Source organism: Terrapene carolina, unplaced genomic scaffold (genome assembly GCF_002925995.2).
Source record: "Terrapene carolina triunguis isolate 2854851 unplaced genomic scaffold, T_m_triunguis-2.0 Scaffold174, whole genome shotgun sequence".
NCBI classification, from domain to species: domain Eukaryota; kingdom Metazoa; phylum Chordata; order Testudines; family Emydidae; genus Terrapene; species Terrapene triunguis.
The window spans coordinates 1,693,456-1,717,616 of NW_020664525.1; the positions used below are offsets into that span (position 1 = coordinate 1,693,456).

At 48.2% G+C, this 24,161-nt stretch overlaps 1 protein-coding gene across 1 annotated transcript in view; it reads right to left on the reverse strand.

Annotated features, from left to right (window-relative positions):
- Nucleotides 1-600: 600 nt before the first annotated feature.
- ASB18 (ankyrin repeat and SOCS box containing 18) overlaps nucleotides 601-24,161 on the reverse strand; it is a 35,960-nt gene continuing 12,399 nt past the window's right edge. The window contains exons 3-5 of the mRNA XM_026653967.1: nucleotides 9,047-9,551; nucleotides 5,426-5,539; nucleotides 601-786 (exon numbers count right to left, since the gene is read on the reverse strand). Of these exons, the coding sequence (XP_026509752.1) occupies nucleotides 601-786; nucleotides 5,426-5,539; nucleotides 9,047-9,551 (805 nt within the window). The remainder of the gene's footprint in view (nucleotides 787-5,425; nucleotides 5,540-9,046; nucleotides 9,552-24,161) is intronic.

Consider the following 24,161-nt stretch of genomic DNA (forward strand, 5'->3'; position numbering starts at 1 on the left):
AAGTGCTTAAAGTCCATAATTTGGTTAACCATGAAAATTTACATAGATGAAAATCTAAAAAGATACTCAAAAATAAATATTGATATTATCTATCAAAATGGTAAAAAAATAAAAATAGAATTCTGCCAAGCCATTCTATATTATAGATTATCCTCATCAGTTCCAGCATTCTGCCAAAGGTTACAGCAGGGACTCTATTAAGGGCCAGATTTGGCTCTCTTTACTCATGGGAATAATACCACTGAAATCATTAGGACTGCACATGGGTTAGATCCTGCTGATGCTTACACCCATTTAACATTATGCATCTGCGTCGTCTCATTGACTTCAATAAAGTTTTTATAACACATACTACTCATGTCTGTAATATGCTTATAACAGTTATTACTCATTTGTTAACCCTTTATAGACTATTGATAAGTGTAACCTTAACATATAATGTGGTTAAAAAACATTCTATACAAAGTTTCAACTGAAAGCAAATGTTTAAGTTACAGTGTATATCCCTGAAAAACAGTTATTTATAATGGAAATGACAGATCCTTAATTCTAAAGGCACACACAGAAGATACTGTAATATACTGCTGAGGATCAGGTAGTTCAAAGCAGTATTCCTTCAGGTTCCAGCAGCAGGTAATTTTGTAAGGGTTTGGGCACAGGTAATGAGGGGATAAGGTAGTGGCATTTGCTGCCAAACTTTTTCCGAATGGCACAACGGCACAAATGTTGCAGACACCGAGGTGTGCATGATAGCATGAAAAAGGATTCATAAAAGGGCAGGTGCATCTGTAAAGCAAGAGAGAGTAAACCTTGAATTCAAGTTTTTGGATAAGCTAGACAAAACAGAGCATTTTCAAACTGAAAATCAATGGCATAATTAGATTAAGTAAGGTAACATCATTACTGAAACTTGTTCGCACGTTAAGAAGTCTAGGTATTGGTAGGATTCTCTGAGATGAAACACAGCTATAAAAGTAATTCCCAACTGAAAGGACACGCATAAAATTTCTGCAGGTACAACACTTCATTGTGGAAGGCAGTTTTATTTTTTTGTGATTTTAAATATACTTGACAGCAGAATTCTTCATAAAGCATTAGCATGCTGACGCGAAGTATAGGAAACATGGAGCATCTAAGATGGCTGCTTAATCCTTGGTAGAAACAACTGCAGAAAGCACAGAGAACAGCCCTTAGATGCCAGTTTTCTTTTTTCTTTCCGTGTGTGGCTGGGGTAGATCTACAAGGATCAAAGGCTGTAGCAGCAATCAACGACTACCATTGTAGTGCTCCTTGCCGCATACCTATATGCTGCCATCCACCAGTTGTAAACATACAAGGGTGAGATTTTAGCTGGGCTGAGGCCTGGTCTCCCTGTCTAACAATTTGATGTGCACCCAGAAAAGGAAGGGGTGGAGATTTTAAATGTTGTAGCCCTAGATCTTCAAAGGAGTTTGGCCCCCATTGACTTTGTGGGGGAAGGCTCGGGGTTTTCAAAGACCGGGTTTGCGCTTTGTAAACCCCAGCCTTGTCCCACAGCAGTTAGCTTGGCTCTTATGACCCGAGGTCACAAAAAACACAGACCTGAACTTGGTGAGCTAAGCAGCAACTCTGTTAGTGGAAGGAAGCAATAGAAATAGGGGGTGACGTACTGCATCCATTCAAAGCCGTTCACAAATACACCAAGCAACAGATGATAGATCACTGCTGTGGTTACAGGAGCAGTGCAAAGAGACTGAATGCTGCCATAAAGGGGCAGCTGATGATTGCCCTGGTATGGGGCATTATTCCAGCCCCTCCTGGCCTCCTTAAAAACAACGAGGCATCCGGTGGCACCTTAAAGACTAACAGATTTATTTGGGCATAAACTTTCATGGGTATTTCATGCATCTGAAGAAGTGGGTTTATTACCCACGAAAGTTTATGCCCAAATAAATCTGTTAGTCTTTAAGGTGCCACCGGACTCCTCATAGTCTGTATCCACAAAAACAAACACGGCTACCCCCGATACTTGCCTCCTTAGGCAGGGGGCATATTGGGGCAGTTCCAGGTAGGGTGACCTGGAAGTGTGAAAAATTGGGACAGGGGGTGGGGGGTAATAGGAGCCCATATAAAAATAAGCCCCAATATCGGGACTGTCCCTATAAAATCGGGACACCTGGTCACCCTAGTTCCAGGCAATAGGGGACATGATGGGGACAAGAGAGGGAGGGGCCAGAGTGCAATTTGCTTCATTGAGCTCTGGCTGAAGGAACAGCCCCTAGGGAACAATTCTGGCTGGTGCTAGCTAGAGCTGTGCGGTGGCTTCCTGGGACTGGGAAGGGTGTAATGGTGGCTTAGAACCACTCTTGCCTTCCTTCCCTGACCGATGCCAAGTGTGAACTCAGACTATTTGAGGACTGTCCCACGGTGGCACTGGCAGGACTGAGCAGGGAGAGGGGATGTGAGCACATCTCAGGGTAAATCGGAGGTTTGATTGTAGCATGGGTAGGCAAACCTGGGTGAGCTTTAATCTAGCTAGCATGGCAAAAATAGTGCCAGTGAAGATGTGATGGCACATGAGTACAGATTCAGGGTCCCTGGGCAGGCATGTACAGCTCACACTGTTGCATCTACACTCATACGCACCGACTCTGTGGGTGCTCCAGGGCTGGAGCACCCACGGGGAAAACATGGTGGGTGCTGAGTACCCACCGGCAGCCCCCCATCAGCTCTCCTCCACCCCCCAAGTGCCTCCCGACCACCATGGGCCCCATGGATCAGTGCCTCCCCCTCCCTCCTTGTGCCTCCCGCCCACTGCAATCAGCTGTTTCGCGGTGTGCAGGAGGCTGGGGGGGGAGGAGCGAGGCCGGGGCACGCTCAGGGGAGGGGGCGGAACAGGGCGGGAAGAGGTGGAGCAGGGTTGGAGCGGGGGCGGGGGGGGGTGTGGCATTGAGGGAAGGGTGGCGTGGGGGTGGGGCCTGGGACATAGCCGGTGGTTGAGCACCCCCTGGCACAATGAAAAGTCAGTTCCTGTGTCTACACTGCTGTTTTTATCCCTGCTAGCTAGATCAAATCTGGTGCGGGCATCTCCAGCTGAACTGCAATATCATCTTAGACTGTAGTGTAGACGTTCCCTGAGGAGACAGAGCAGGAGGGAGGGTGGCCTTGTGATTAAGGCTGCAGCCTGGAGACCAGGGTTGTGTTCCCAGCTCTGCCATGGACTCCTTGTGAGACCCTGGGTAACTCCCTTACAGTCTCTACGTCTCAGTTCCCCCTCTGTTGTGAGGCTCGCTGCATTCAAGATTGTGTGGTGCTCAGATATAGCTATCATCCCAAGACCAGCTGCCAGAGATTGCTAGTGCAAACTATCTAGAACTAACAGGGTTCAAAAAAGAACTAGATAAGTTCATGGAGGATAGTCCATCAATGGTGATGAGCCAGGATGGGCAGGGATGCAAAACCATGTCCTGAAGTGTGCTTAGCCTCTGTTTGCCAGAAGCAACTGGGATTTCACTTGATGATTGCCTGTTCTGTTCATTCCCTCTGGGGCACCTGGCATTGGCCACTGTCAGAAGACAGGATACTGGGCTAGATGGAGCATTGGTCTGACCCAGTATGGCCGCTCTGATGTTCTTATCTAGGGCTCATGGTGCCAGGAGTTTCTGTATGCCAATGCCACAAAGGTGCAATAAGCATGTCGTGTTCTAACACTGTCTCTGCCGTCTTCACTCTTCAGTACTTCATCTTTTCAGCATTCTCTCACAAATCTCACCAGGAAGGGACACGACCTTATTTCCAGAAACAGCAGCAAAACGGCTCACACTGAATTTTTCCTGAACTTCTACATTTTGTTGAGTGTATCCAGCACGTATGACAGGGACAGGCTTGAACATACTCCTCTGTATGTCCATGGCAGAGAGACAGCACTAGAAGTGCAAGTGCTTCCCCGACTCGTCACACCAATGTAACCTCAGCTGGGACCTGGCGGAATCTCTCCTAGGAACGAGATTGTTGTTCAGATTTCAATCCTTGGCTTCCCTGCTACATAAGGCCAAATGGATTCATGAGGTGGAAACCTGCATATTAGTAGCTGACCTGAGATCACCTATTTATTTCACAAACAGCCATCAGAGGGTAACAACTTTTGATCACTATTAATCTTATTCTAGGTATGCCTGGCAAGGGTCCTGTGGAAAAAATAGTGTGTAATCGAGACTGTATCATAATGCATATGTACAAGAGAAGTTGAGTTAAAGTCTCCAGGCATTGCCTAACTATTGAATGCTTGACTTTGCAACCTTAATGGTCTTTTAATGTAAGGTTTTTGTGTGTGCAATTATTATTTCTAGTACAGTAATGCTTAGAGATGCAGATCAAAATTGGGACCTCATTGTGCTTGGTGCTGTACAAACATATGGTAAAGAGACAGTCCTCACTCCACAGCACTTACAGTCTAACTAGGCAAGCGGTGGGAAGGGACATAGAGTGGCTCGTGCAAGGTCCAGGAGAAGGTCAGTGGCACAGCCAGTTTCCTGAGTCCTAGGTAAGTGCCATACCCATTGTACCATGCTGCCTCTAGCTTGGATCAGAAATAGAACTGACTAGAGGACTCAGGCTGTATTTCCCTTTACTCTCAGCTATGCACTGCCCCGCAATTATTTTTGTTACTTTCCAACATTTGAAAAACCAAACAAACTGAAAACTAAAGCTATTCCTCTTATAACTGACATTGAGCTAAGTAAGGCAGGCTTTGTACAGACGGTCAATATGGAGAAAACTGGAAAGAACATTCAAAACAAGTGCTCGGTTGTTGGCCCTTTTGACTGTAACTTTGTATGCTTGGCTTTGCGTTGACCATCGCAACTCATTTCTCTGTGTCATCCGTGCAGGACCTGCAGGGAAGTGATGTCACAAATGCACGTATCGGTTACCACGTTGGGCCATATTGTGCTCTCACGCCGGTGTAAATCAGGAGTAACGCTTTTTGAACGGATGGCGTTAATCCACTGTAAAACTGCAAAGCTGAAACTTAGGTCTGGTCTATATAAAACGTTCCCAGAGTAAGCATTCTTTTTTTAAGGTCAGTTTGAACATATTTTAACCTTCATTTTGGAGTTGCTCTTTTCCATTTGCGCCGTCCGCTGGAAACTGTACTTACCCTGGATGCCATTTGGCTATTTTAGAGCAGGCTCCTAAGCAATTGGGTGCAAAAGCAGGGACTTGATTTTTCCTTGCCTTGCACCTGGCCTGGTTATTGACATCTGTGCAGGGCAGGTGGAAGAGGCACCATTCTGATATGGGAGTGGTGTGGGAAGGAACTTGCAGTGCTCAAAGTCTCATGGTGGCGTGGCCTCCAGCCTTGTGGGATATCAGCCCATGTCTTGGGAGGCAAAACTACGCCACTGGCTATAGGCATATCTAAGAAACCAGCCCAGAGCTTTCCTACCTGAAATATCTCCTCTGGAATAGCCTCCCGCCACTGCTCAGAGATGGGGACTTGAGAGTAGGAATTGAAGAGGATTTCAATGATCTCTGGCACTGATGCACAAGACCTCAGCACCTAGAAGAACAAATGCAGAGTGATGTTGTGAGATTTCACGGGGCGTGATGTACACGCCTCAGTGCTGAGGCTCTTCAAAAACCCAAATGTGAATGACTAGAGGTTTCACTTTTCATCGTGTCACTAGATGAAAGGATCAGAGGTTCTGCCAATGACAGCCTAATTATCTGTGTGACCCACTTAACCTAGGCAGTCCTTGGGAATGGTGCACACAATATTAAAAGAAGTTCTGCTCTGTACCAAGTCCCTAAATCTCCTTCATATGCAAAAACCAGTGGAAGGCTTGCTTTTATTGTGAGGTTATTTCCACTGGATGCCCCATTTGCTTTTTGTTTACACTCTTTGCTTGTACATGATAAGCCAGGATAATATTTTCTTTATGGTTTGAGGTAAAATCAATGAAATGCAAAGCTATAGCAAGACTACTTTAATGACAAAAATACAAAGTTGATATGTCATGGCTCTGTGATAGATAGATAGAGCACTCTGTTTCTTAGCCTCCACAACAAAGCTAGTTTCAGCCTATCCAACCCTTGCCCCCTTACCCTCCTATAGACTTCATACACCCATCACCACGAAACATTTCAATGTTCATTACTCCAGGCAGCAAGATCCCAGTGAAAGGTTATCCCCTCTCAAGTCAGATTGAATTTGAGCACTTTCACAGGACATCAAAAAGTCATCCCTTTACAAAGCAAAGTACTCTGGGTAAAATTTTAAAAAGTGTCTAACTGACTTAGGTGTCTAAGGCCAATGGAACATTCTCAGCAGGATATAAACCTCTCTGATCACTGAACTAAGTTTCCAACATGTTTTTAATTAACATAAACATGGAGGGCAATAAACCCCTGCACTTTTGAAAACTTTACCCTCTGTCTGCACGTGACCAGCATTGCTCATTAAAACGTGATTTAAAGCCACATGATATGTGATGCTAAGGGCCTGATCCTGAGAGGCACTCAGCACCTCTCAAGGTCAGGCGGCAAAAAATATACGGGGTGTGATTCACCACCGTGTGACTTAGGCTATGTCTACAGGGTGTGCTGCTACATCTGTGCCGCTAAAAGACGCGCAGTGTAGCCGCTGTTTGTCGGCAGGAGAGAGTTCTCCTGCCGACAAAGCGCCGTTCACACCGATGCTTTTCGTCAGCAAAACTTTTGTCGTTCAAGGGTGTGTTTTTTTCACACCCCTGAACGACAAAACTTTTGTCGTTCAGGTTCCAGTGTAGACAAAGCCTTCGTGGAGGCACACCAGCCTCAGACTGGACTAATGCAGTGCTGAATTGGGCACATCAAACAATCACACTGTACACAGTGTTCACATGAACTCTTAGTGTAACTGCACTGACTTCAGTGTCGTTACCCCAGGGAGGAACATCACAGATTTGGAGACAGATGGTTAAATAGAACAACCCAGCCGTGCCTCCTTCCCAAACCCAGAACTATTTGTTTATGTCAGGGGAGCTGATGGTCCTTTAAGTCCCCAATGGAACTAATTAGCTGCCTCCCAGGGTTCAGGTCATAGCTGCAGGTCACCTGGTCCTCAGATCAAAGGCCAACAAGCAGCTAAATGGGGACTGAGCTCCAGCTGCTTGCTGGGAGCAGGTAGGCACCTGCACAAGGCCCCCAGCTCAGGCGAGAAGGCCCTAGAAAGGGGCCAAGCAGTGGGACGTGGTTTATCTGTTTAATTTATCTTGGCCTTTTTTTTGTTTTGTGAAAGACACTGACATTCTGCTGCAGTTTGAGAGCTTTTATTTGATGCCCCGCCTGGCTTAGAGTTTACGAGCTAGATGCTCCCAGCTCTGTTGGTTCTGCCGACACACGTGTGAGCACAGAGTGGCCTGTGTACATGGGACAGAGTTCATAACACAGAAGCCTTCTAGGGCAGGTTAATATGTAGGGTAACTCCGTTTTCTTCACTGGCGTTACCCAGAGGAAATGTTTAGTCCTCAACATGTAAGTTAATTGAATGCATGTTGGCAACGTATTTCAAGTTTGTACCCTGCTTTGGGTGCTGGATTCAAATGACGAGTTTCTAAAGAAAATGATGTAAACCTACCGCAAGAAATGTTTCCTTCTCAGAATGGAAGCTGACAGTCGCTATTATCGCGCTGGGGAACATTTTCCGAAGCGCCTCTGTTGATTTAGCTCTTCAGGCCCATTTTCAAAAGTGACTTAGGAACCTTCATCTCATTGCAAATCAGTGGAGCTCAGGTGACTTGCAATGAGGTGTAAGTTAAGAACATAAGAATGGTCGTACTGGGTCAGACCAAAGGTCCATCCAGCCCAGTATCCTGTCTACCGACAGTGGCCAATGCCAAGTGCCCCAGAGGGAGTGAACCTAACAGGTAATGATCGAGTGATCTCTCTCCTGCCGTCCATCACCACCCTCTGACAAACAGAGACTAGGGACACCATTCCTTACCCATCCTGGCTAATAGCCATTAATGGACTTAACCGCCATGAATTTATCCAGTTCTCTTTTAAACCCTGTTATAGTCCTAGCCTTCACAACCTCCTCAGGCAAGGAGTTCCACAGGTTGACTGTGCACTGTGTGAAGAAGAACTTCCTTTTATTTGTTTTAAACCTGCTGCCCATTAATTTCATTTGGTGGCCCATAGTTCTTATATTATGGGAACAAGTAAATAACTTTTCCTTATTCACTTTCTCCACATCACTCATGATTTTATATACCTCTATCATATCCCCCTTAGTCTCCTCTTTTCCAAGCTTAAAAGTCCTAGCCTCTTTAATCTCTCCTCATATGGGACCCGTTCCAAACCCCTAATCATTTTAGTTGCCCTTCTCTGAACCTTTTCTAATGCCAGTATAGTATTAAGTTCCTAAGTCACTTCTGAAAAGGGGACTTCAGAGCCTAAGTCACTTAGGTGCTGTTGGAAATGTTACCCACTGTCACTACACGCTACGTGCGTGGGGCGCTATTAGCTTGTTGTTCCCGTTCCTACATCGAATAGAGCTGCTCACCACTCCCTCAGCAGCCAGCTGAGTGCTGACGTCGGCCTTTTGAAAGACGCTTTGTCCTCCCTTCTTTAAAAGAACTGGGCGAGTGAATTTGGTGCTCAGGCAAGGAGCTGGGTGGCTGGCCTCAGAGGGCTAATTCCTCTGCTTGGCTACAGACCGGGGACATTCCAGCAAGCTGCACTGCACGTTTTAGCCCTCACTGCCCCACCGCAGCCAAAAGGGTCACTTCAAATGGGGCTAAGAGAGCAGGTCAATCTCTGCTGAGATGGCCAACGAGGACACCAGTGATGCTGTGATGTGAACTCCTATCTGCTGGAAAGTTGCCTGAAACCACCAAATCCTTTTCACATCGGCCACTGCACAGCCATGGGATGCTAACTGCCCTCCGCCATTACTGGCCTGGATAAGAACTAGCAACCAATTGGCCAACCTTACTGTAGCCCTTTACCGATCCCCTTGGAAAAGCCTCACCGGTATTTAAGCTGGCTAACTGCCTCTGCCTCTAGCCAACGCGTGAGACTGTACCTTCCCAAAGGCCATAGGCCAGATTTTTTGGGAGCCGTGGTTCAGCAGCGTCTGCACTGTGAGACGTGGCCTCAGTTGCTGCTTGAAGGCTGCGGTCTGTAGGCTACAGGACAGGGGGGAGGCTCCGTTGTAATCAATGGCATTCACATCCGCTTTATTCTGCAGCAAAAACTGGACCAAGCTGTGACTGGCATTCTTGCAGGCTTTGTGGAGAGGACTCTTCTCCTCTTCATCTGTGGTGTTGACATCTGCTCCGTACATCACCAGCAATCTGCACACCTGCAAGTAGCTTCCTTGCGCCGCTTGTTCTTTTGCCTGTCCGCAAGTCACGCTGAGTGCCGTTTCTTCCCGACTGTTCTTCCTATCTGCACTAGCGCCGTACCTCAAGTACAGGAGAGCATGATCATAAAGGCCATGTTTAGCTGCTATGTGAAGTGGTGTCTCCTGTGTCTCTTCACTAGGTAGATCAACCATCGCTCCATACTTCACCAGAAGTTTGGCACATCTGTAATGAAGTGACACGGCCATTTACTGAAGGTGAAATGGAAGCTGAGTTGTATGACTTGGTTATTATTGGGCCATCTTTTCCACCTCCCATTAGCGAGACCACTAAGATTAGAGAAAACAGATCTATGAGCCCATAAGCTCGAGTGGCCTCCACTGACTTTTGATGGGACTTGTGCTCCTAATTCACTTAGGTACTATTGGCATGATGGGACACGAGGTTGAAGGAATGGAAACAATGCGGTTAAGGCTGGGGTGGCCCACCTTGACGGAGTGCCCACGCTCATTCAAAACATATGAGCAGCCTTTATTTAAAAATGAACTGAAATGTAATGTAAATTGTGTTTTCTTTAAGAGCAATGCCCAGAAAAATCGGCAGCGTCTGCCTGAGATGGTTGCAGTGTAGCAGATGCAAGGCAGCCAGCACATGCTGGGCTACCAGAAGGGGGAAAATGTTTTGTGTGTGTGCTTTTTAGAAAACACTCTTAACCTGCTACTTATGGCCAGCGCAGAAGAAGTGAGTCTTTTGGCAAGTTCTGGAGGAGGGAGTGGGGGATGCTTGGCAAGCCGGTGCTGTGTGGACATCCCGTGTATCGAGGGTGGTGTGCAGGAGCAGGGGGAAGCGTAAGATGAAACTGGTAAAAGGAACCAGGTGGACATCCTGGGTGGGCTGGATGTGACCTGATAGGAGGTCTGAGACAGAGTGGTACGTAGGCCCTGGGAAGGGAGAACAAGAAGGTTAAACTTGATGCAGCGAGGAAAGGAGAGACAATGGAGGCATTAAACAGGTGTTGATGCTGCGGTCAAATCAGTGGGTGAGACATATGTGTTTTGAAGTGGGTGGTGGTCAGGACCAGGGTTCTGGCACCGTCCCACCCAGGATAGGGAGCCCAGCACGAGGCTGCGTCATCACGCTGCTGCATCCGGAAGGGGCTCCACACACAAGGGAGCCCGCTCAGAATAAGCACTGAGGGTGATGTGTGGGGAGAGCGCTCGGAGTCTGGTAACAGCATGGCATTGGCGACTCGACCTGGAGGCAAACACCCCTTGATCCAGTGTAGAGCACCCTCTGCTCTTAAAACAGCTGGGAGTCATCAGACCTGGTAAGTCTCCTCCGAAGACATCCAGTTTCCAGCCCCTTCTGCCGGGCTTTTCAGGCAACCTCTCGGGAACCCCAGAGAGGGAGCCTGAAATGAGCCCAGAGGCTCTGCATCCTGGCAGGGATGGCTTCTTTGCTTCCCTCTCCCTTATCTAGCCAAGGTACTTACATGGCCTCCATCACCTCAGTGTTTAAAAGCATTTATCCTCACAACACTCTCACGTGGGAGTGCAGAGCTGCTATCCCCAGCCAGAGTGGGAACTGCAGCAAGGAGAGGCTCAGCGATGGCCACACAGGACGGCTGTAGCGGCATAGGAAATTGAACCTGGGTCTCGCTGGCAGAGCTACACAACAGCTGTGGTTTCCCTGCAGAGCCAGCTGGTCAGCAGGGGGAGGGAGGGACAGCAGGCTACAGTGCAGAGTAGGGGACAGACAGGAAGCTCATCAGCAGACTGGGGAGAGAGCAAGATTCTGGCTCCCTCTCCCCAGAAAATACTCCATAGGGAGAAGGGGGGATCCCCTGGCCCTGCCAGAGCTTAAGGGAAAAGGTCTTGTTGCCTCAGGCAAGACAGGGGTGAGGGGGGAAGGTGAAACTCAAGGAGGAAGCAGGAGCGTGGGGGAGGGGGTGTTAGAGAGGATTATGGAAATGAGGTCATGCATATTCACTGAGCATGCGTATTGGGGTATTATTTGCCCCAAATCCACAGCCTTATCAACACTGGAGCAAGGTGAGAGCAGCCCGCTCCCTGCATGCCATGGCTGCGCCTAGCCGTTAGCTCATCTCTCCAGCTTTGGGGACTATGGTCCACACAGCCACCCACAAGCGCTTTCCAGGCGCAGGGGAGGAAGGTGGTCGTCTTTGGCTTATGTGACAGAGTCTTCTAGCCCCAGCTGTTGAAAAGTTAAGGCTGTGACTCTGGCTGGTTGCTGCAAGTGCAAACACTGGGCTAAGGTCCCGGGCCTTGGCCACCTGAGGAGAAAGGAAGGACACTGGTTGGAGAGGTTCACACTCAATACCAACCCCAGCCAGTTGAGAAATGTTGGGTGTCAGATGAAGAAGTGAAGTGAGGTTTTTACCCACGAAAGCTTATGCCCAAATAAATCTGTTAGTCTTTAAGGTGCCACCAGACTCCTTGTTGTTTTTGTAGATACAGACTAACACGGCTACCCCCTGATACTTGACAACTAGGCACTGACACCCAACATTTCTCAACTGCCTGGGGTTGGTATTGAGTGTGAACCTCTCCAACCAGTGCCCTTCCTTTCTCCTCAAGGTGCCCCCAGACTCCTTAGTGCCTGGTTGCAATGCCTGGGCCACGATGGGGTCTGGCTGTATCAGTGTAGCCTGCTGCGGTTTCTTCTCCATACGGAAAGCTACGATGCTGCAGCCAGTCCTCCCAGTGCCATCCCTACACATTTGGGAATTGCCCCAAAGCCCCAGCTCTCAGCAAGGGCTCTGGGCACTACATAGTAGGTGCTCCTGGAGACCCAGCGTCCACTGGTACAGGCAAGGTTACAAGGCGGGCACTGCGTGTGGATGTGCCAGAAAGGTTTTGTCAAAATCAATGTTGTTCTGGAGACACATTAAACCATTGCAAGGACACATGAGACCATCAGCCAGTTCATGCAATCAATGTGTCTGCAGTCGTTTAATCTCTTGGTGTAGATAACATCCCCAGAGTGTGATGCAGACTATCCATATAATCCAACTCTTGTCTGACATGTATGCCTTAGGGCAAGGGTCTGTGTGTAGGCGGGAGGCAGTGTGGAAAGGCAAGGTTCTTTAAATAGACATCAGCTGTAAGTGAATCAGAGAATAAGTCTCAGCTGAAAACATCAAACCCACTGTCTGGACCTTGGCTGCCGGTGGTCAAGGCTGTTCACACTGGTATTGAGCCAGAATAACTAGAAGGGAAAAAAACTTCTATAGCTACCTAATGCATTGACTTGGGCTGCTTTGAGATGCATGGGGTGATGTACATGGGCAGGTCTGGCATTAAAAATGCTTTCTCCACCCATTTCTGACTCTGCCATTTAAGTGACCAAAACTACCACCTGTGCCTTCTCCTAGTTTCAGAAACTTGTAAGGTGCTGAAACATATTCCCTGGCTTTCCAAACGTAGCATAACTTTACTCACACCAGAATGGTCTATTTCCAAATTGTTGCAAGGGAAGTCTCCCAATTGCCTTGCATCAATGGGAGAACAGATGTTTTCATTCTGAGGTTAAACCTTTGAGTTGGAAGTGCATTGGGGCATGAGTGGCAGTTATCCAACAAGAACTGCTTTTCCGGTTTGTCTTCTTCCTTGGCTAAGCTCTGCAGTCTTTCCTGAGTCCCTCCTTATTCAGACAGAAATCCCACTGATGTCTCTCGGAGTTTTGCCTGAATAAGGAATGTAGGATTTCACCCCTTGTGTGTACTGCAAGGGAACACTTCCTTTCTTGGTTCAAGCCCACCGAAGGGAATGTGTTTTGTGAGCAGTGTACAGAATTGCTTGCTACCCAACTTTGGGGACTGTCCCATGTAGCAGCGCCTGCCATTTCAAGAAGAACAGAGTTTGTGTTTAAACAAAAACATTCCTGTAATACAAGTAATCTTGGAAATTTACAAAAGAGTGATCTCAGGCTGTCATGAAACCTTGGCCATTAAAAGGACACTCCCCCCCCCTTTACAATATTCTATCACAGCACAGAATGCCTTCTGACAAACAGAAGGGGGTTAAAGATAAACAGTCCACACCAATGGTTTTTTAGTGCGAGTAAGTGAATGTGATAAGCCAGTCTAAATGAATCAAAATTACTGCTACTTTTTCTACTAGAAGTTGACGTTGTAACCGTTGTAACGGTGACATGGTGGCAAAACAATGTCAAATTCTGCAGTACATGCAAAGGGCAGTTGGCACCAATGCCGGTACAACTGGCCATGCTGTGATTAGGATTTCTATTAGGTAATGAGAGGAGGGAGGAGGGGAGACTCACAGGTAATAATGCAAGACCTTGAAAATATTCTGGGATGTAGGTTTCATAATAGAAACTGATGTGACAGTATTGGGCTCAGCTGTACAGCAATCCCTATCTCACGGATATTGCCCACATCTGATTTATTTGGTTCTGAGGAGATATTTACTTTCCTTTGTGGCTGAAATGAATCTTGCTCAGGTCCAGACTGACTCACATAAACTTCAAGCAGGTTTTCTTGCCCTTAGCTCTCCTTATACGTTGCCATTTGACTTTGGTGCCTAGAACAGTCTGACTTGTAACCATGTTAAAGACTACCAACCAGATGCCTAATGAAAAATCTGTTTGGAGACCCTTCTGACAACATGTTATGTAGCCACCTAATTCTCCTCCCTTCTCTCATTTTTCTTTCATTCAATGGTTATATTTCCATGGAAATTGGAGGTATGGGCTAGATCCCCAGCTCGTGCAAATTGACATAGCTCCATTTGGCCCTTTGGTTTTTGAAGGTGACCTGTAAAGGACAAATTAAAATCAGACTAACCTCAGCACTGTAGTCCTGGTTTAGGAAAGCCCTTAAGTGTATGTGCATACCACTGTTTGGTGCATGTTATGTGTCCCCCTCTGTAACCAGTTCACAGCCTGCTACAGGTCCTGGTTCTTTAGATCAGTCTCTAGAGACTCACATATTTAGCTCTGGAGGTCCCTGGTCCAATCTCCACTGTTAGTCAAGATGGTGGCTATCACATAGCAGGGGCTCATGGGGACTTGAACTGCTGTGGGCCTGAGAATGAGTGTCTTCTCTCCAGGGGAAGCATGTAACCCACTGCTTAGTGTACTATGTACCTGCCGCTATGCCTGATCCACAGAGGATATGGGTCTGCTGAAGCTCTCAGCTTGAGGCTCTTTCACTTGTGCTTTCCGCTTTGGCGGTTCCACATTCAGTCCCCATGGTTGATTAAGATGGGGATGTTTCTGCGTTGCTTAAATGCTTTCCTGAATTGTCGGTGATGAGCTTAGTTCTTCCAATGAACTTATAAGGGGGACATTCAGTACATAAATAAGTGTAGTATAAACTAGCCTCTAAAATAACAATTCTTCATCATCTCACAAAGTCAGATGGCTGGTTCTGAGAGGCTGGGTGATGCCTGAGAAAATTCAACAATGTTTATGGCCTCTTATTTTTTAATTTATTTTCTTAAACTCTTTCCTCCCAAAGTTCACGACCAGACAGACACTGCCTTTCACGTCCTTCTAGGCAGTTTGCCAGGATTCTTAGCTTCCTTCTCCACTAGCTGGGGAGACACTTTGGGCGTGTCTACACTGCACACAAAGTCCAGGCTCTGACTCACGTTTGAGCCCGAGCCCTCCTTCTGTCTACACATGAATCAGTCTGACATGGGTCAGCAAGCACTCAGGACACAGGCCCTGCTAAGGGGGGGGTGGGTCAGAGCCCAAGTCCTGCTGAGACTTGGGTCTAAGCCCTATCATTCTGCTGTGTGAATGCAAGCCAAGCCACAGACCCAAGTTAAAAGGTCTGCGTAGTGCAGCATGGATGCGTTAGCACAGTTGTGAGACCAGAGTTGGGTCCAGAAACTGTAAGCCCAGGTTTACAATGCAGTGTGGATTCTCAAGTGTGGTCTTGGAAAACTGAACCCACAAGCTTGGGTCTGACAGATTTGGGTTTACAATGCAATGTAGACATATTCGAAGTGCAACATTAGCTTTAAGGGGGGTTTAACTTTATGTCCATCTCTGAGAGCGCTCTGCTGCCCATGTAATTACCTCTGAGGAGGAGACAGAAAAACAGCAATGAGGCTAGCTCCCTTCCTTGGTTATGAAGCTCCCTAGAGACCCTACAGGGTGCTTCCTGCACATCAAGGCACTTCTGTTCTGCTTCTGTTTTATCTTAAGTAACCAACTTTATTAAGTTAAAAGTATCTCTGCAAACAGATGTGAATAGAATGCACTAGTACAGCAGAGGTCCTGTTTATCTCAGTGGCTGCCTCTCTCTTTGTGTCTTCCTCTTACAGTTGAGACCTTCAAGCTCAGGGCCGGCTCCAGGCACCAGCCCACCAAGCATGTGCTTGGGGCGGCGCCTGGAGGGGTGCGGCGCGGCGGGGCGCTCCGGCCCGAGAGCAGGGCCGCGACCGGGCTCGCCGCCCTCCCCTGGCACTCCGGCCGGTCGGGGAGAGCGGGCCCCGGCCGGGCTTGCCGCCCTCCCCCCGGTGCTCTGGCCGCCGGGGGCTCTCCGCCCTCCCCCCGGCGCTCCAGCTGGTCGGGGAGAGCGGGGCCGCGGCGGGCTCGCCGCCCACCTCCCGGCACTCTGGCCGGTCGGGGAGAGTGGAGAGCCCCGGTCGGGCTCGCTGCCCTCCCCCCGGCGCTCTGGCCGCTGCGGAGAGCGGAGAGCCCCGGCCAGGCTCGCCGCCCTCCTCCCGGCGCTCTGGCCGCCGGGGGCTCGCCGGCCCCCCCTCGGCGCTCCAGCCGGTCGGGGATTGCGGGTCCACGGCCGGGCTAGGCGCCCTCCCCTGCAGCGCTGGGGGGAGGGGGGGAGGGCGGTGGGTGGCTATTTTGCTTAGGGCGGCAAAAAAGCCAGAGCAGGCCCTGTTCAAGCTGATAGTTCCTTGGTTTGTTTCTCTGGTGGCTGGAGACAGGGCATTTGAGAAGAAGGTCCTTGACTCCTGAATTCTGTCCCCACTTTTTGGTGTGACAAAACCCAACTCTGACCAGCCTTCTTTCTGGCCACACTGTATAGTCAGGCTTCTGAGGGGGTTGCCAGAAGGGTGTTAGAGTACGTATGGGAGAGTTCCTTTGTAGGAGACGTTGTTAGGTTTGCGTACGTTAACATTAGTGTAGCTGATCTATAATATTGCTTTTATTGCAAATGTGTGGTGATCGGTCCATGTTATCAATGTAATTAAATATATTCATAGCTAGGCGACAGGGCCTGTATGCCATCTTCTCCTCCTTGACCTCTAGATTACGGGGGCCGGTGGATGTTGGTGGCCTGACATAGATTGTCTGATGGTCCCTTCTGGCCTACACACTACGACTCTATGACCTCGCTTCTGCTTTTGACACTATTGATCACACACTCCTTGAATTCATGTGCTCTTTTAGCTTTCCTGACTCCTTCCTCTCCTGGTTTTCCTCCTACCTCTCCAGTCACTCCTTTAATAACTATTTTGGTAATAAAGGTGAGCGACACATATGATTACGGGGAAGTAGAGCTGGTCAACATTTTTTGACTGAAAATATCTTCCTCTGTGAAAATGGGGTTTAAATTGAAAGGAAGATTTTTGTGGGAAAATGTCCTTTGATGCAATGTATTCAGTGCTGTTGTAGCCAGGCTGGTCCCAGGATATTAGAGGGAGAAGGAGGGTGAGTAATATCTTTTACTGGACCCACTTCTGTTGGTGAGAGAGCTTGATGAAGAGCTATGTATCAGCTCAAAAGCTTGTCTCTCTCACTAACAATAAAATACATTACTTCACCCTCCTTGTCTCGCTAATTGGAGGCAAGGAGAATTTTCATTTTGTTTCTATCTGAAATTTTTCTTTAGGTTTTTAAAAATCAAAATATATTTGAAATGTAGAATTTTCATCTCCTCTTTTTGACGAGGTGCAATAACATGAAAAATGTCCAAGTTTTCTTCCCTCAACACACTCTTCCTCTCTTCCCCCCTTTTGCCAAACTAACTTTTTACAGCTTCTCCAACATTGGAAAAGTTAGAGAGGGAAAAGGATGGAAAAAAATCAAGGAAAAAGTGGAAAAACTCCATGACATAATTCGTTCTGTGCTGAAAAAGAGAAAATAAATAAATAAAAAAACCTGATTATTTTAATATCTAAAATAAAAAATTCAAACCATTTCCAAAAATTTGCCACAGAAAATCAAAATTTTGAATGGCAAATTTTTGTTTACAATTTTTTTCAGGGGAAAAAATGGATTTTTTGACCAGCTGTATTGGTAAGAGTAAATTTTTTCCTCCTGCTCCTGGTCCTGTTGTTGTTACCCTGATCCATATTAGATAACATTCCTTCCACATATCAGAACTCAGCATCCTATTTTTCCAGTGGTTACTGTTACATCTTGCCTTTAAAGAAAACGTATGTAAATTAAATCAACCAAAAGTAACTACAAGCCAGTCCAGCTAATTCATGTAACACATATGGACACATCTAGGCTGGAAGTTCAGGGTAAATGCTCTGAGCTCCCTGACAGAGGAGAGGCTTATCTGCCTCTTATTGGTGGACATCTGTCAATAACAACTCTGAAATTCAGTGGTTTGCTGATCCTGCTTCTTCTGCAGAGGCTTGTTTTAGCCATTGAGTTGACTGCATCACCTGGAACGTCTATTTGCTGCGTACTACAGCTCTCAGCAGAGAAGCATGGACAGTGGCTTTCTGGGTGCTCTCCAGAAGCAGAGGCAGTATCCTCCTTGGTTTTGTTGAGATGTTTCCTGTTCCTCCTCTGGGACTGATCTCAGGAATTGTTCTGACGTAGGACCTTGGTGCACAAAGTTTGTTGGAGTCTAAAATTCTTTTTCCTCCAGCAAGGGGTGGGGATTAAGTATTTGGCATTCTTGTTGTAATATTTCTTCTCTTCTAGTTTCCTGTTGCAGAGCTCTTTGGAAACTGCTTTAAGATTAATTATTTCTAGCTCAAGGGCCTTGTTAGGCAGAAGAATAAAAAAACCTTAGTGCCAGTCTATGAACCGATGGATCTTAAGATGTTGTGGAGTGTATTGCAGTATTCCAGCAATGCTAAATATGGGTCCACTGAATTTGCCAGGGATATTTAAATCATTGTTTTTGCTATTTGTAATGACTCTTACTATGCACAATCAAAATACATTAGCAGAAGAGTATGATGTGGTGTGCTTGAATTGATATTTCAAAAAGAAAGGCTACAATGAGCCACTAACTAGTTGAGGGCCATTCTCTATTAGTTCACCAGGTTTCCATGAGCAAGAAGTGATACATGTTCTGTTGTAGCACTGCCACTTGATAGGTCTGTGCAACAGCTGAGTCTTAAAAATGACTGAGTTGTAGTTTGTTACCAAGGAATTATCCTTCCCCTTTAATTCAGGTAGCCCTTCACCAGCCCTTCACTTAGCCCAAAGGCCATTTGAAATCACACGTGGTTTCAGTGGATCTTTTACATTCTGTTTTCTATAGCATAGCATACAGGTCATCTGTGATACCTCCATCTTCCTAGGCTGAAAATTTCACGCATGGATCTTTAGCAGCAGCAGCACCCTCTACCCTTTTGATTTCTTGCAAACATTATTTCATGGAAAACTTGGAAGCATAAAAAAACGTCGCTCTCAGGTTGCTGCCAGGTTCCTTTTCAGACTGAGGAATTCAGGTGGCTTAACTTGCTGTCTTTTTGCAAAGATTCAGTTTACTTCTGACACCATATAACAAGAGCAGGAGACACACAGGATGACAGTAAGAGGCTGCGTGTTATTTCCTCGCCCCAGGACCTGGTTAGGGTTACGAAAAGGTGGCACCCTGTAACAGGGATCGCTGTTCGATGACTACTACTCCACTCTCCATGCAGGTTCCCCATGGGCTCTGCCATTGGCACCTCCCCCCTCCCCTTTTCTGGATTTCCCTGGTATTATCCCTACTGCTGGGAAGAGAGTGTAGGGGTGCTGTGGGTTCTGGAAGGCTGCACCCTTTCCAACCATGGGGATCTCCAAAAGCCACCATGACAGAGGAGCTGCAGCTGGTTGTGATGGCACCAACCATCAGCTGCGATTGGCAAGGCTCCCTACCGCCATGGGTTGGGGTCCCAGAACATTAGTACCACACAGAAGCCTCGGAGGAGAGCTGGGACAGGGGCCTGGGAGTACCTGCTCCACCCTCTCCCATTGCTGGCCTCCAGTCCACGGAGCTGCTCCAGAAGCCCATCTGTATGAAGCAATGGGGTGGAGTGATGCATTGCCACAGCAGAATCTCTCTTCTCCCATCCATGTGGAAAGCAGGAGATGTGTGAATGGAGGGGCCTCGCCGCATGCGCAGGTTGACCTGGAGCACGCCAGCCCATTGCTAACGTGCACGTTCCTCACTGAAAACAATGGATATTTTCATTTCATACAATTGTGTCTCCATCTCAGTCTGAAGCAGACAGAAATTTCCCACAGATCCCAGTAGTTCAGCACCAGCGCACCTGACTCTTTCTAGGCTCCTGTTTTTATTTTCTCCTGGCGCCACTGACAAAGTTTAGAAGCAAAGAACCTTTTCTCCCCCTCAATTTTAGTCTCTTTAAAGGAAAAATCAACTCAATGCTCCTCTTTTTAATCATCCCACCTTTAACAAAAGGGAAAAAACGACTGAGTGCAGTGAATTTAGAGACTCGTCTTACCCCACCATGTTAATTATCTCTGCTGTAAAAAGGAGGTCAAGGAGAGGAACTCTCTACTAAATAGGGCGAAGTTGGCATGCATGGCTCCTAAAGCGAAGAAGGTAAGAGTGAACTTTACTGGAACTTTTTTTTTTAAATCTCTTCAAAAAGCTCCTAGATTAAAGCTCTGATATGCTTTTTTTTTGTTGAATTCTTATGGATTCTGAAGCTCAAATGGCTGGAAGGAAGCCCAGGTAATTTTTTTTTATCCCAGTCACTCAGAGGCTCAAAGGTTTTAAGTCCTGCCCCCATGGTGAATTGCCGACTATATGGGAATACAGAAGAACCCGACACATAGGTGTCCTGGCCATTGTTATCAAGAGGGAGAAAAATAAAATAGCTCTGTATGTAGGTCAATGACCTGCTCTTTACTGTCAGTAAAAAATTAAGGATGACCTAAAAACTACTACTCAAAATCAGGGACAAGTAGTCTCTCTTAATCAGACAAAATGTTTATGTTACCAAAAGCTTGACCTCCTCAGGGTCTAACTTTAGCAAAAGTCTTTGCAATTGAAAAGCAGTGGTCGAAACCTCAAAACCTGTCTGAAATGTCTATTAATTTTTGATCCTGCAAGGTAGTTGGCTTAGTTATTGTAGAGGCGCCCGGTAGCGCTGCTGTAGTTAAGGGTCTGCCAACATTTCCATTATAAAGCCCCAATATTCAAGGGCTTCTAACTCAGCTGTTTCCACATTGCCTCTGTCTGATTACAGGTTGGCAGCTCAAATGCCGTGTCACCCCTGCCTCCCCGTTCCTGTAAAAACATGTAAATCAGCTAAGGTTGGAGAGTGACTAAAAGAGCCAGGCAAAAAACCCTGTGTGCGAGACTTTTATCTTTTATGCCAGCAAGTAAAACTGTCACCCTCCTTCCCATCATTTTTATGGCATGAGAGAGTGAATTTGGCGTCTGGGCAAATAAATAGTTATGATTGCAAGGCTGTGGTTAACACTTATTTTAGGTCATAGGCTTGTGGACCAAGCTTTCTCTTTCAAGAGAGAAAATATTAAAAGGGAAATTTTGGGATTAATCCTGCTCCGATAGAGATGAATGGGGTAAAAATCAGGTCCTTTATTAGTAATTGTGGCTCAGTGTCACAACACAATATTCATCCAGCTACCCTCTTGGAAAGTCATTTTTGCTTTGTTTGTGTCACGCAAGAGCTTCCCTGCATCATCAAGTTGTTCTTTGATCCACCCATATATTTTGGTTGAATCGTTAATATCTTTTGGTGCTTTGCCAAGATTCACATTTATAGGAAATGCTTGAGAGATTTATGTTTGAAATCTGCCTCCCCGGAGCGGATACCTTCTTTTCTCAGGAGCCTTACTCACAGACCTGTCCAACATCTGGCCCATCATATTTGTGTTCTGTAGCGTTACCCCAGACTCTCAACCTAGTTTTGTTTAGCGTCTCTACCTGTCTAAAGGGGACTGGTTTGAAACCAGGGTGGCACTTCATTGAAACTGGCAGGCAATGAAGTTCACTACACTTGTAAGCATTGTTACCAAGATATCAAGGTAGCCTAGCTTTTTAAATAAAAAGCTTTCCAAGTTTTAATGATTCAGACACTTCAAGTCATACTGGGCTGAAACTTGACGTAAATCACAGCCAGGATGAATGTTTCTTTAAACATTTATACCAGCGTCTTAATCTATCCTGCTCTAACGCATGGCACATGTATTCGTCCTGAGGTTCCAGACATTACTTTACTGCCATGTCAGACAAGAATCAGTACAGTATTTGTTGCAAGACAGAAGGGCCCACAACCCTGACGAAGTGGGTATCTCCTTCTACTCACAGGGCCTCACGGAAGCTAAGGGAATTCACTCCCGGAAGAGGGCATGCAGTGTTTCCACCACCACACCCCTGGAGGAGATATTCCAGCAGAGGGCTGCTTTAAAACCTGCCGGGACCCGTACGTGCTCTGCTTGCAGCGACTACCCTGCAGATGCACTGAATCATCATCATGTTCCATGGTATCCTGGCTACACTCTCTCCCCCGTCATCACCTGCCCCATTGCTCTGTCGACCCCCTGCAGAGGGGGAGTGGAGGAGGGTGGGTATGTGGCTGCTTTCCACAGTCACAGCCTTCACTCTGTGGACTTTCTGTCTTTGGGGGCTCTGGGCACATGGCAGAAAGTCCGTGGAGTGGAGGCTGTGTGATGGGTGTCTGCTAGGGCTACCATATGTCCGGGTTTCCCCGGACATGTCAAGCTTTTCGCTCTTTAAATAGCCATCCGGGGGGGATTTCTAAAAATCTAAAAATGTCCGGGATTTCCCCCCGGTCGGCTATTTATCGACCGAAAAGCGGCTGACAGGGCAGCCGAGCGCCGCTCGCATTGGGGCCTCGGCAGCCAAAGCCCCTTCCCGGCTCCCCCCATCCCTTGCATCCTTAGCACGCCGCCCAGCAGCGCTGGGGGGTGGGACTGTGCGCCTGTGAGGGAACGCGGCGGCGGGGCTGGCAGCAGCGGCCAGAGCCCCTCCCCCGCTTCCCCCCTCCTCCGCTTCCCCCCTCCTCCACAGCCTCAGCACGCCGCTCGGCAGCGCTCGGGCGGGGCGGGGCGCTCCTTGGGGCGCGGAGCCAGACACCTGCTCTAAGCCGAGCGGCACGGTAAGGAGGCCAGGGAGTTGGAGAAGGGGGGCAGTCAGGGGACAGGGATATGGGGGGGGGTTGGATGGGTCGGGAGTTCGGGGGGGCTGTCAGAAGGGCAGGGGTGTGGAGAGGGGTTGGGACAGTCAGGGACAGGGAGCAGGGGGGTTAGATGGGTTGGGGTTTCTGGGGGGGCTGTCAGGGGGCGGGAAGTGGAAGGGAGTCGCTAAGGGGCGGGGCTACCCCCCCAATGGAGTGTCCTCTTTTTTGAAAGTTCAGATATGGTAACCCTAGTGTCTGCCCCACACAAACTCTGAGGGGGTTAATGTGGGCCTGGAGGGGCCCATTAACCTAAGACTGGTGCACCTAGAGGCAAACCAGGGCCTAATGGCAGATGCAGCCCAGCTGGGCAGGAGCTGGGCTGGGATTAGAAAGCCAGGAAGCGAGAGCAGGGTGGAGATCTGCAGTCACTCTGCAGAGCAGCAGTTTTTAAACTTTTTGAGCTGAGCCGCACCCCCCAAGTTACAATTTTTGGTTGCATCCCCGAGACAAAAATAGACCCGTGCAAAAGTATGCTCAATAGAGCTGCTCATAAACCTAGCAGAGACCTTCGCGTAGCTTTAATTAAGTTACCTGCACTTGTAAGTTTCAAATACACAGCTGCTTACCAATGGCACGGCCAACGCTTCCTCAGCAGTGGGCTGCTTCTACCTTCCAGCCAGGCAGCACCACTCAGGCAGGGCCAATACCGGCCCCTCACCCCTCTCGGGAAGGCATGTGAGACAGTCTCTGGGGGCAGAGCCAGCGTGGGGCGCAGAGACTGCTTGGAGCAGAAATGAGTGTGGCCACGGCGGATGTTGACGCTGACCCACAGGCTGGGTGGCTCACTGAGGTAAGTCTGGGGGGTGGGAGGTGGTGCTCCCTCCCCACCCCCCATAGAGGCTGCCCCAGACCCTGCCATGTGGGGCTGGATGAGCTGCCTGGCATTGCCACTTGCTCCCCGAAATGTTCCTCCATGCCCCCTGAGGGGTGTGTGCCCCACAGTTTGAAAACCTCTGCCCTAGAGGGAAGAGAGTTGGCCAGGGACAGGAGGAGATCAAGCCCTGGGGTTCTGCCCTGGACTAGAGAGTCTGACGAGATCTAGGGAGGTGAAGTAGCCGTGGGGAGTGGAGGAAGCTCCTGGGGTAAAGCCAGAGATAGGTAAGGAGACAGAGAGGTGAGGTAGGGAGGAGTCCAGGGAAACAGCAGCCAGCTTGGAATCTGAGCAGACCTGGATTGCCAGTGAGAGGGTCCCTGGGCTGGGAGTGGGGCAGGGCCGGTGCTACCATTTAGGCCAACTAGGCGGTTGCCTAGGGCGCCAAGATTTGGGGGCGCCAAAAAGCAGCACCCCCATTTTTTTTTTACAGTGGCCGCTGCGCTGGGAGGGAGAGGGAGTCTGAGCCGCCGGCAGGCAGCCCAGGGGTTCCCCTGGGCCAGCGCGCCGCCGGCAGCCCAGGGGTTCCCCTAGGTCAGAGCTGCCGCACGGATCCCCGGGCCAGGGGGTGGGGAGCTGCCG